Below are 13,658 nucleotides of genomic sequence, written 5' to 3' on the forward strand. Positions count from 1 at the left end.
AGAGGACTTTAGACATTTTAAAGCATGACATCTCTATCTTCATCTCAGTTCAAAAATCACAAGTAAAATGCTTGACTTTCAGTCCTCATTCGGACATGCTAAATGGCTGCATAGCTCTCAAATCTGTACTTACTGCAAATGTGATTTTGCTGGTGTGACCCAAACAAAAGCAGCTTATTATAAAATATATGTAATATAATCCTTTAACACTCCACTGCTTAAAAGGAGAACACAATTATTTGGGCTGTGAATCGAGCAGACCAGCCTGAACCGACAATGTTTGCTCCAATCATACAAAGCACTGTGTATGGAGTATTAACTCATGAATATATATTTTTCTTTATTCTTTCATGGAATTTGGGTGTTGTTGGCAAGGCTAGCTAGCATTTGCTGCCTAGCCCTGATGGTCTTTGAACTAAGGGCAGTTAAGAGTCAACCACCACTGCTGTGGGTCGCATGCAGGTCAGACCAGGTAAGGATGTCCTCCCCCAAAGGACATGAGTAAACCAGATGTTTTTTTTACAAAAATTGATAATATTTGTTACGATTACCGTTACTGAGATCAGCTTTCAGTTCCAGATTCGTTAATTGAATTCAAATTCCACCAGCTGCTGTGGTGGGATTTGAACCCTTGGCCTCAGAGCATTAGACTGGGCCTCTGGATTACTGGTTACTGGTCCAGTGACATTTACCACTATCTTCCTCCACTAAAAGTACCCCCAAAATCCTTTCATTGTACCAACCTGCTCAGTTACTGATATAGCAAAGTCACTATATATGGATGGGATTGCAAGGGTGTAAGGATGATCTGGAGTAAAGCTGTCAGAAAGATTTGTCTGGCCTGTTGCCATGTAACCAAGGTGAGGATTTGGAACAGATATTTTTAAATGTGTTTCATTGCGATACAACCTCCTAAAATGTATTCAAACCTGCTTGTCGTCACTCTTTCAACATGTGTCCTGTTTAAATGTTCTTTTGACACTTTGGTTTGTCTCCCATTCATCTCACTGTGCAGCAATATCTGTTTTAAAGGGCATCTCATTTTAGAGGTCATTTGGTGTAAGTTCAATATAAAACTGATAAGTAGCTTTGAATTTGCTTTTGGGAGATCGCCTGCTTGCGAGAAACACCTCAAAACAATATCAAAAGTGGAATCTATGAACATTTTTTGTATTTATTGATAACAAACTAGATGAGCAGAGAAGTTAAAAGGTCGATAAACAGCCCAACAAATGAGAATAATGCTTGAAGAAAACGGTTCACTCCACCAGCACAGCACCTCCCTCACCTGGTAGTGTTTCGTACATCAGGATTCATTCAAAGATGAGCAGCTATCTCCTTGACAGTTTTCAATATCATAGATTATCATAGAATTTACAGTGCAGAAGGAGGCCATTCGGCCCATCGAGTCTGCACCGGCTCTTGGAAAGAGCACCCTACCCAAGGTCAACACCGCCACCTTATCCCCATAACCCAGTAACCCCACCCAACACTAAGGGCAATTTTGGACACTAAGGGCAATTTATCATGGCCAATCCACCTAACCTGCACATCTTTGGACTGTGGGAGGAAACCGGAGCACCCGGAGGAAACCCACGCACACACGGGGAGGACGTGCAGACTCCGCACAGACAGTGACCCAAGCCGGAATCGAACCTGGGACCCTGGAGCTGTGAAGCAATTGTGCTATCCACAAGGCTACCGTGCTGCCCAATATGTTTTCCAATAATTTGATTAACAAATATGTGTGGAGTTTGCACATTCTCCCCGTGTCTGCGTGAGTTTCCTCCGGGTGCTCCAGTTTCCTCCACAGTCCAAAGATGTGATTAGGTGGATTGGCCATGCTAAATTTCCCCTTAGTATCCAAAGGTTAGGTGGGGCTACGAGAATAGGGCAGGAGAATGGGTCTAGGCTAGGGTGCTCTTTTGGAGGGTTGGTGCAGACTCGATGGCCGAATGGTTTCCTTCTGCACTGTAGGGATTCTGGGATAAGTTGACCCACTTTTCAGCCACATCATACTTTGCTTGCATTAGTATTCAGCTTCATCGCCCACCCACCCCCCCCCCCACCCCGATTTATTGAACCAGTAGCACAGTTAGCACAGTTCTCTACGAGTTTGACTCTCTGCTAACCCAGTGTGGTTACTCTGTCTGACTGAACCAGACTAGCTCTTAGCCACGTGCTGGAGGTGTGATACTGTACATACACCCTGACTCACTCTGTAGATGTTCTTCAGTGGAAAGAGGCGGAGTGTGAGTGCCTCGTGCCTTTTTTAGTGAGATACCACCCCTGAGTGTCCTGCCTGCTTATTGGTCATGTCCTGTTCTCTGTGTTCATTAGCTTCCTGTCTGTGCCTGTCTGTATATCATTATCTGCATGTCTGCGTATCATGACACTCGGCACATATGCTGAACCCTGTTCTTGGAGAGATTTTTCAAAGCTTCAAAGGTCAATTTATATTTATGGTAGGTGTCTACGCCCTCTCCTCGCCCCCGGGCCATGAAACTATGTTGCCAAAGTTGGGTTATATTATGACACAGTTAACGAAAATTAATAGCTGAAAAGGTATCTTACATCAGGGCAACCTTTGCAACGCACTGTCCGACACCGGAGTGAATGTGTATTTCTCAATTTGTCTGCTTCTTCCAAGCAATGACATTCGGTGCAGTCATCTATTTTCAAAGAATGTCCTATCTAGAAAAAAAAGGTAAAACAAAGGTGAATTCACTTTCGATATGAGTGAATTGCTCATGTAGTATTGAGACATAGGTGCATGTCACATTGGTGATTTAAGGTGCATCACTGATATTGCTTCTAAACTTAATCTGTATGATTGCTGAATGTACGTTCATATCGTATTTAATAATGACTTCATAACTCAGCTGCAGATTTCCATAACCTTTGTAGTTAGTCTTTTGTTGGTATCATAAGATATAGGAGCAGAACTTGGCCATTCGGCCCATCGAGTCTGCTTCGCCATTCGATCATGACTGATAAGTTCCTCCTTCATTCTCCCCATAACCCCTGATCCCCTTATTAATCAAGAAATCCCCTAATTAATCAAGAACAGCAGATTTGTGCTTTGTGGTGCTGCTACCTACAGGGCTACAGGCCACGAGCTGGAAGGTGGAATTAAACAACATAGTTCTTTCTTAGAACATAAGAACTAGGAGCAGGAGTAGGCAATTTAGGCTCTCAAGCCTGATCCACTGTTCAATATGATCATGGCTGATCTCCTCATGGCCTCAACTCCACCGTCCTGTCATTGTCCATAACCTTCAACCCATTACTAATTGAAAATCTGTTGATTCCTCCTTGAATTTACTCACTATCCCAGCATCCACCGTACTCTGGGGTAGCGAATTCCACAGATTCACGACCCTTTGCGAGAAGTAATTTCTCCTCATCTCTGTTTTAAATTTGCTACCCCTTATCATGAGACAAAGACCTCTCGTTCTAGAATGCCCCACAAGAGGAAGCATCCGCTCCACGTCTACTTTATCCATACCTTTTATCATCTTGTATACCTCAATTTGATCTCCCCTCACTCTTCTATACTCTAGAGAGCTACTTAAAGTAGCCTATGTGGCTGCTAAAGGAAAAATAGAAGCCTACAATAAAATACAAAATGACCAAGGAGAGTGCAGTGTGGTGGAGATTTGCCAGGTGACAAATTAAACTGTAAATTATTTTTAAATTTACAGTGATAAAATCAGATTCATTAATTCTTCAATATGAACATCTTCCTGCATAATTAATGTGATGGCTAAAAGTCTCTGTCAGCAGAAAAATTGATCAAATGTGGACTGTGAATGATTTGAATATACGAATCACTCTCCTGGTGATTCCAAGGGCACAGTTCCCTATCAGCTTCTGACCATGCTTAATTAGCACATAAAGCATTAATACTGTGGTTTTTGCAGTCATCTGAGCTCCTCCATTCCATTAAATACTACTATGTAAAAATTCCAAACTATCCGTGATTCTTAATGCTCGGAATGGGAAACTAGAAATGACTTGGAATGATGTTTGCAGCTCTTTATTTTAACTGGGAAAAGTACCTCCATTAATCTCGCAGATAATGTCATGCGAGCCGGGTAAGCATTTTTCCACTAATATTGATGCAGTTGGGAATGAAGCAAGGTCCCAATATAAAGGCAGTCATAGAAAGAAAACATTTCTCCCTATTTTAAATATTCCAGATTCTGGAGAGCCTGCTATATCACTCTGAATGCCCCAGAATGTACAGCAGTATCATGTGTAAAATGTAAATTATTGCATTATCTGTAGCTCCCACAAGGTGGAGCTAGGAGTAGCCAAAGAACTCAGAAGACCGATGAGGGAAAATCCGGCTCCTCTGCACCCAATTATTTTTGGCACTACGAGTGCAATGTTTGGTGCAAAACATAGTTCTGGTTCAAGCAGTGCTAGATTTCATTTTTGTGTGGGCATTAGCGTGTGTAGGAAGAGTGCAGAGTAGACAGAGTGTAACACCAATCAGTCTGTAAAACTGATTCAATGCCAGCTTTATCATTTTGCAGCTCAATAGTGGACCTAATGCTGTTTTCTAAAACACACACAGTGAACAGACATGGTAAAGTGGCCATCAACTACTTTCAGATTAGTTGCTAATTGATTTTTAGCTGTCGCTGCAATTGGCGGTTTCCAGAGTTCTTTTAAAGTTGCTAATGCCTAAGGAAGTGAGGTGGCAGGTGCAGAAGGACTTCATACTGGGCGCAAGGATTCTCCTTAAACTACTAACTCCCAGATGTGGGTACAGTTGTGTCCTTTTATCAGAACTCAGGTCCTTGCTTTGTCTATTGGTTGGGACTTCTCCAGGGTTTGCTAGTCACCCAAAGAATAATACTGCAGACTGTTTTGTACATCCCAATGCTTTACATCTCCTTTCCACCAGATCTGTTACTGAGCCATGTGACAGTACATTATAGTTACATTAACAATGACATCAGTATCAGGTGCTCTTGATTTTGACCCTTTATTCTACATCTACCGCCAAGTCTTTATCCCAACTATGTAAATCCTCCTAACATCTGCCCTCACATCTCCCCCAAGTTTCAGACATCACAGGGTTAGTTAATCTTGTGCCTTGACCAATCTCCCCAGATCTGGTCCTGATTTAATTTCTAGGTTGAGAACAAACTTTATTCTCTCATCGTTCGATAGGAGTGGTTTCCATCTCGGTGGTAATGGAGTTTCTACTTGTGTCTGGTTCCTCGTCTCCATCGGGATCCAAACAGTATGTCCAAGGTTCAGTTCGTTTCCTTCACCAATGATATCAAAGCTCTTCGGTTCCTTCTGATATTTCTCTGGTCCATCTCAATTCTAAAAGATCTTGGTTCACCAATTCTTTCTTTCTTTTTTTTTAATTTAGAGTGCCCAATTATTTTTTTCCAATTAAGGGGCAATTTAGCATGTCCAATCCACCCACCCTGCACATCTTTGGGTTGTGGGGGTGAGGCCCACGCAGATATGGGGAGGATGTGCAAACTCCACACAGACAGTGACCCAGGGCCGGGATCGAACCGGGTCCTCAGCGCTGTGGGCAGCAGTGCTAACCACTGCCCCACCGTGCCGCTCCAAGGTTCGCCAGTTCTTTCTATTTTAACTCCTTTGTTCTATTGATCTCGTATCCACATTCTCTCCCCCTCAGCTGAGGCACTTTCAAGTCTCATACTGTGTCTGAAGTGTTGAGATGATGAGTTTGACCGTCTCTTTGTTGCTCCTCGTGTTTCCGAGTAATCTCATGATCATAAATATAACTTTTATATAAAATATTTGCACCCTTGGGCAGGGTACAAGGAACTTCATGTTTCTAATCTCTCTCCTCCTTTTATGCTCTCTCTCTCACCCTCCATTTTATATATTCTACCCTGGTCAGTGCTCCTTTACAGTTTCCTCTCTTGTTCCATCTGCAAAAAAGTTTGAATATCATCCTCTGTCAAAGACGAGGGAAGTCCTCGTAAGATAATAGTTTTCCTTTCTTCCTCACTGTTCAGATCATTCTGGTCTGGATCCTCACCATCGTCGTCTGACAAGAAGGTTATTCTCCTCTCTCCAAAATGTTCTTCTCAACATCTTTGCTGTTTTTAAATAATTTATCAATTTCCCTTTCAAATTATTATATTTCCAGCATCACAAACTTAGGACTACTTCACCTACCTCCTATGACATACGTGCTTCTAAAACCCAGACATGGTGCCACCTAACCACTACATCCTGATTTATCTCATCTTCACCTATTCTTTTCCATCTAGATATTGCTCTATACGATGGTCTATGGCTGGGCACCATGGTTCTCAATTAAGAACAGAACCATTGTTGTGTAACATATACTGTGCAATGTAATAAAGCATTAAAACCATCCATTATCTTACCTCAATGCTGGTTCCATTCAGTATGCAAACATTTCCTGGATCTGCAAAATATATGTTGGTTAATATTACTAAAGGGTACAATGAAATCTGAATTTCCCATGATGTTCATCTATATTTTGAGAGTTATAAAGCATGCCTTGGAGTTCATAGTCCAATTCAAACATTAAACATTTTGGAAAAAATATTAAATTCACTCAATTGGCTTTGATTTCTATCTGTATGCATTTTAATTATTTTTTTAAACTTCTACAATACCGATATTATAAACACAGGTCCCACAAGGGCGGAGTTTCTAACTGATGAGAATGGTGATGCAATAGTGTGGCTGAGAGGTCCATTAAAGACCAGATTGTTTGACGGAATGTACGTGCCGATTTTCTTGCTGAGAACGCAATATTCATTCAGCCAACTGGTATAAAATGGGCAATAATGAGAATGCACCCTTTGACCTTGAAAATAAGTGAGCACTTACAGTGGCATCTTTTTCATTGCCACGTTGTAATTCACAAACCAGGCACTGAATGAGGATTGGACAAAAAGATGGATGCAAGGCAACTTTACTTGTTTTTTTTTTTTAATCCTCCATTCTTAAAATTACAAAGCCAATGCGCAGAGTGGACAGGGCAAACCCTTAATCCATCTCATTGCTTGCTCCATAAACCAATTCAAATTGAATCCAATTCATGGTCTCCACAAGAGAGACATACAAGGTCCAAGCTGACAAGTAAAGGCATTGCATCTCATCTGGGGGTTGATCTGACTCTTGATCTTACTCAACAAGGAAGCTTTACTTGTATTGTGGTGAGCTATCACGTTCACTTTTACCCATTCAAATCCAGTCCCACCTATTGGAAATGTTTTGAGAATGACCTCCATTTCATAATATCTACTGGAGTCTGACCTATGGACAACATTGACAATAGGGATGCCTTGTCACGAGCTGGGAATATGATCAAAAAACTGAACACTTATGACTCCAACTTATTTCATACTGAGTCAGAGACCATCAGAAACATAGGTCAACCTGCAGTATGCAGATGTGTCAAATCAGTAACTAATGTACAGTTCACCCAGGCTATCACTTTCTTTGCTTCCCCCCAGGGAAAAGCAGCAGCCAATGATAGAGCATTACCCAAAATCCAAAACATTAATACTGGTAGGCAAATGGCTCTCAAGGCACCCAAGCAGAAGACATGGTCTTCATAAACTTATGTCTTCAAGGTCAGTGAATGGCCACTTACCAGGCCATTTATTTCCCAGAAGTTTTTTGTGAATGGGTTAATTGGAAAAGGAGGCAGAATGGGAAGATAGCTCCAAGGAGACAAATGTTACCTTTTTATATCACCTTGTAGGATGATGGAAATTGAGCTTCCGATCATTAACCTGAAGCCCCGCAGTTTCAACTGGAGATATCAATTACCTCAGTAATCGATATTTACCCTTGGTAACTTAGTACAGTTAACTTTGTTAACCAGTAGCCATCATTGTTCAGCCAGTTAACTAAAAGGCATCTAAAATGAAGGAGTTAGTTAGAGGACCAGTTCATTGTAATAAATGTTGATTTTATAAAAGGAGGTACACATGGGCAGCGTCGCGGATGGGACATGACAGTTTGGAGAGCAGTAACATTCTCTCCAAATTTTCATGTCCTGCCCACAATGATTTTCATCGTGGGTGGGGCCAGAAAACGTCGGCCAGAATGACAGGCTTTCTGCTAGATGGCAGGTGCAACTTTGCAATCTGGAATCACTGACGGGTAGTTGAGCTTACAGGAGGTGCAGCTTGTGAATTCCATCCATTTGTTTAAATAAGCAGGAAAGACATGGGTTGCGGAGCTATATAAATGCAAACAGCTGTTGTTGGGGCTCTCACTGGAAATGAAGCATGTGCTCACCATGTAAGCTGAGAATAGTCAACACTTCAGAGAAAGGGTAGTGAGCTGCTATTTGAAACACTCACCACAGTGGCACACTGGACAACAATTACTGACTCTGTCACACTTCAGTTCATAGCCAAGAGGACACTTGGGTATATCAATGTTGGTACAGGACTTATTCTTTGGATGCACAATCACTTCTCCATTGAGCTCCATGCATTCCAGCATCATACATGGATTGTCCGGGGATAGCCACTGCTCACCAGCCTGCAAGATAACAGCAGGACGTTACACTTCACAAACACATGATGTAAGCTGCCAACAGATGTTTCCCTGACAGCCAAGTTTTGAATTTTCATGCTGCTGGTGCACTTGGCCTTCCCATCCATTAACAATGGCCAGTTTGATCATTCCTCTGTGGAGTAACTTTTAGGTTTCTGTTCCAGCAAACAATTTATTTTCTTTTTTTAAATAAATTTAGTGTACCCAATTATTTTTTTCCAATTAAGGGGCAATTTAGCGTGGCCAAGCCACCTAGCCTGCACATCTTTGGGTTGTGGCGGTGAGACCCATGCAAACACGGGGAGAATGTGCAAACTCAACACGGACAGTGACCCAGAGCCAGGGTCGAACCTGGGACCTCAGCGCCGTGAGGCTGCAGGGCTAACCCACTGCGCCACCATGCTGCCCTACAATTTCTTTTCTCACCTTGTTTAATCATGCGATCATTGCACCCTGACATGTGAAGAATTATATTATCTTGGTTCAGTTAATGGCATTTGGACTTCTTGAGTCAGAAGGTATAGATGAAGTCCTAAATCCATGTTCGCAATATGGGCTGACACTCGGCTAGAATAAATGCTGTATTGTTTGGAGGCTATCCTTTAGGGTACAAAGGCTGAGCCATTTTATCATTGTCGATATTGAATATGTATTGAAATGGACACTCAAAAAAGTCTGTCTTTGTTGTTTTGAAGCAACTTATGCAGTATTGCTAGTTTTATCACGTACAACCACTGCTTCACAGTGGCTGGAATTCTTCGTCCGTTCACGCCTGCAGGATTCTCCAGTCCCGCAGCAGTGAATGGCGTTTTGGCTGAGCGCCAAATTCTCCGTTCTCGTCGGCAGCGTGGCAAGGCAAACTCAGATTGGAGCATCCCGGCCTTGGTAGTGGCCTCATTTGCATTACCATTTGACTTTTTCAGTATTTGCAGCTGTGGTAACAAGGAGGTTGTCAATTCTCGCTATTATTAGTGTAAAATTGATAGAAACCTCCAGCACCTGTGCGGCTAAGCACAGGATTCTGGAAGTTGTTGTCAGCGATACCCTGTTCCTCCACAGGGTGTGCTGTTGCAGTCTTCAAAGATGGAATCATTTAGCAATCACAAATTTGTCATAATAGGGGGTCTTATGGCGCAGTGGGTAACGTCCCTGCCTCTGAGCCAGAAGCTCTGATGGCCAAGGAAGGTGCATTTATAATGCATCAAGCAGGTTAAATACCAACTTGTAAAATCCTTTCAAACACGCCAGTGGCTGGCACTAAGACTGGGAGACTCTCCTGGTCAGCCAAGCTTGGTGTGCTGTGGAATAGTGCCCCTCGAGCTTTACGCCTCGGGAGACAAACTCGAGAACTGTTCAGGAATTCCTAGCTATGGAAACAAATGAGAGTCTGCCTTAGTGCACCACTAGGTGTGGGAAGAGAATTGGAATGGAAATTTTTCGGGAGCTTCATCAAATTATCCACTATTCTCACTGTAAGAAGTAAGAATAAAGAGAATCCTTGTTCAATCGGGATTAACATTTCTTAGCGTTATAATTTTTGCAGAATAACATCTTTACTTTTAGCATAACTAATTTTACAAATATCATGGCTGAATTTCTCTGCCTTACACTGCCGGTAGCAGAGCTCCCGGTGAGGCGGAGAATCCCAAGGTAGTGAAGAAAACGTGATCGGTGCCCTCACTCCCTACGCCAGCAGGATGATGCAAGTGGGTCATTAAGATCCATTTTCATCCACTTAGCGGGCCAGCCACCATTCTCTACGGACCCGCGTCATTCTCCGGTCCTCTGGGCCACAAATCACGTGGGTGAGAATCATTACTGCTACTGACGAGCATGACACGGATGCTTTGGACCTCGTGGTGGGCAAAGGGGGTAACTCTTTCAGGGAACTGCCCCCAAGGTCCATTTGAGGCCCACCCTCGCCTACAATTTAAGACCTACCCACACAACCCCAACCAGACCATCCCTCACCCCCCCACGCCCACAGAGACCCCTAAATAAAGGGACCCGAGACCCTCTATATGAAAGAGACACTCTCAGAGACCCCCTAAATAAAGGGACTCCATCAATAAAGGGAACTCCCCCCAGCCCCTAAATAAAGCTTTGATTGACAGATCCTCGACCACTTCAAAAATAATGAAGTACTGTCAATTTCTAGCTAACCACTTCAAAATCACGCAAGCATGAAAGGAAGTGATTGAAAAGCACATAATTCTGTTTGAAGTGGTCCAGGACCTGTTAATCAAAGCTTGATGTTTGTAAACATTATGGTTAGAGCACTTAAGAGTTTGCATGCAAGCTGTCAATCACAGCCAATATCAAAGAGAAAGGAATGTATGGCTTGTAGCCCAGAAATCTGAGGGGGTTTAAACACAGCTGACTGGTTTTCTCATTCCAAGAATTCACATTGGCACATGGGGAATGAGTTCGCGGTTTTAGACGTGGCACTGAAGTCAGGTTCAAATGCGGGTCCTGACCTCGCACTGTGTCGGGAACAGTCATCCAACAGTGATTTTGCCTTAATTGGCCAATTAGTGGCCAGAGGGCTGCCCGCTGTCCAAACAAGAAGAGCAGACATGCTCTTGAAGCTGGTGGGCCAACTGGAAGCCCTCGGGCATGGAAAGAGTTGCAAGCCTGCTATTGCAGGTAAGGGAGAGGGAGTGAACCTCCATCTTGAGGTAGCCACGCTCTCTTAACTGCAATAGTAGGCCCCCGAGTGAAAACTAGCCACAGCTGCTGGGGTCTCAATGTGCTTGAAATGTATTTTCTTTTCCCAATTTTTGATGACTTGATTTACATTTCCAGCATTCCCTCCTATTTATTTTATTTCAGGTTTGAAGAATTTACATCTAAAAATACAACTTAAGAAAACTCTCACACAAAACTTCAAGATGAATAGTATATACTGCATAGTGTTTTTAGCTGAAAGGAGCATTTGTACTCACTCGATGCACAACTTTTTGTGGATTTGTATCACCCGTACTGAAGACATCTACTTCACAGACTGCGTGGCTGCATTTTCCACAGCATGCACCTTCCACTTCTCTGTAGGTGTATCCCTTAAGAAGATAAGGTACTTCTAATGACATAATTCCAAGCTCCAACTCATGTTAGTAATAAATACAGCAAAGACTCAAATACAACATTTCCTTTTGGATGGCAACCTAAATGCGGAAAACTGAATGTGCCTATTTGATTCATCTTCCAGATGAGTAGAAAGGAGGCAAGATTTGAAGCCATGTTCAAGATTGGCAAATGAAAGCTGCAGGGAAATTTTCACTTTCTACTTCCTATTTGCTACTCGATGTTGGCATATTGCTAACTGCCAAAAGTCTCATGGTGAGTTATAACATGATTAACTCTGATACTGATGTTCCAATAACCCCAGACTGATTGTATGAACATTTCCTGTCCCCTGTCCTATGTGTGGAATAAGCTTCTTCAATCAAAACCATTTCCTTGTGGTGATAGGACTGCCTTGTTTTATTTTTTTAATATGTTGGCACTGTAGACAAGGGCAGCATTTATTGCCCATCCCGAATTGCCCTCAAGAATGGTGGTGAGCCATCATCTTGAACCGTTGCAGTCCATCTGGTTTAGGTTCACGCCAAGAGCTATTCGGAGGGGAGATCCAGGATTTTGACCCAGCTTGTGGACAGTCCAATTCAGCTCGAGATTGTGGCAAGAGAGAGGGATGGAGCCAGAGGCTGGAGAACTGAGCTTGTGGTGGAGATCAAAGACAATAATGGCTTTGGTCTTCCCAATATTTACCAGATAGAATTTCTGCTCATCCAATAGCAGCTATCAGACAAGGGGTGGGATTCATCGGTGCCCGACGTCTATATTGTCATCGGCAATCGGGCTGAGAATCCCTTCCGATGCCCAAATCGGGGTCTGCGCCGGTTTTCTATCCTTCGCTCCCTCCGAAATGATGTCACTGCTTCGCCTGCTGCGCGCTGTTGGAACGGCGTTGGCCCGTCATCTGAAGGCCCTCCCTGATACTCCACCCCCAATGGACTGAGTTCCCGACTGCACGGGGGACGTGTGGTCTCAGCGATCCTTGTGCTTTTGGAAATGTGGATGAGAAATAAAATAGGGCAGCACGGTGGCACAGTGGTTAGCACTGCTACCTCACATTGCCAGGGACCATGGTTCAATTCCAATTTTGGGTGACTGTCTGTGTGGAGTTTGTACATTCTCTCAGAGTCTGCATGGGTTTTCCCGGGATCTCCAGTTTCCTCCCACAGTCCAAAGATGTGCAGGTTAGGTGGATTGGCCATGCTAAATTGCCCTTTAGTGTCCAAAGGTTTCCTAATTGCCCAAAGGTTAGGTAGGGTATGGGCTTACAGAAATAGGGCGGAGGAGTGGGCCTATGTAGGGTGCTTTTTCAGAGAATCGGTGTAGACTCGATGGGCTGAATGGCCTCCTTCTGTACTGTAGAGATTCTATGATTCTAAAAGGGGAAAGGACAAATCTTGGTGGGACCCACGAGACAACAGTGAGGTAGCGAGGAGGGAAGCTATTGCAGGTGGCTCTCTGTCACGTGCTCTACGTGCCTTTCCAAGTAAATTAACCTCACATGAAGAACATGGCGCCTCATCACATCCTCAGGATGTCCCAGTGTGCTTCACAATCAGTGGATTACTTTGAGCTCACACTTGTTTAGATATAGTGGACTGGCATTTCAGCCTGTGCCATACATGCCGGTCGTAATTCTCAGTCCTAAAGCTTGCCCAATATTGATAGATTTGTATTTGCTTCAGTTCAGCATTAAACTACATCTTATCTGTCACATTGAAAACCCCAAATACCTTGCACATTCCATGAAACAGTGATAGCCATTTTGAACAGAGTTGTAATAGAAACAATCTAATATATTTTACTTACAGTTGGACAATCTTTGTTGCAGGATTTAGTAATACACTGCACCTCATTAAGCCCTGTAATGCTGTCCTTTCTATCAGTGCAAGAACATTGCTGGCAAGATGATTCCCAGGTCCTTCCAGTTATATAGACAGCACCTTTGTGAATGCAAACCTGTCCATGGAAATTATCAAATGTCATGCACACAAAACATTGTGAATATACCACATAGCATACATGAT

At 43.1% G+C, this 13,658-nt stretch overlaps 1 protein-coding gene across 1 annotated transcript in view; it reads right to left on the bottom strand.

The window, feature by feature from the left end:
• Window positions 1-13,658, bottom strand: part of vwf (von Willebrand factor) — a 130,386-nt gene that overhangs the window by 14,630 nt on the left and 102,098 nt on the right. Inside the window, 5 exon segments of the mRNA XM_072471681.1 lie at window positions 2,575-2,694; window positions 6,396-6,436; window positions 8,355-8,538; window positions 11,499-11,612; window positions 13,441-13,590. Of these exon segments, the coding sequence (XP_072327782.1) occupies window positions 2,575-2,694; window positions 6,396-6,436; window positions 8,355-8,538; window positions 11,499-11,612; window positions 13,441-13,590 (609 nt within the window).

Source organism: Scyliorhinus torazame, chromosome 13, assembly GCF_047496885.1.
Source record: "Scyliorhinus torazame isolate Kashiwa2021f chromosome 13, sScyTor2.1, whole genome shotgun sequence".
Classification (NCBI taxonomy): domain Eukaryota; kingdom Metazoa; phylum Chordata; class Chondrichthyes; order Carcharhiniformes; family Scyliorhinidae; genus Scyliorhinus; species Scyliorhinus torazame.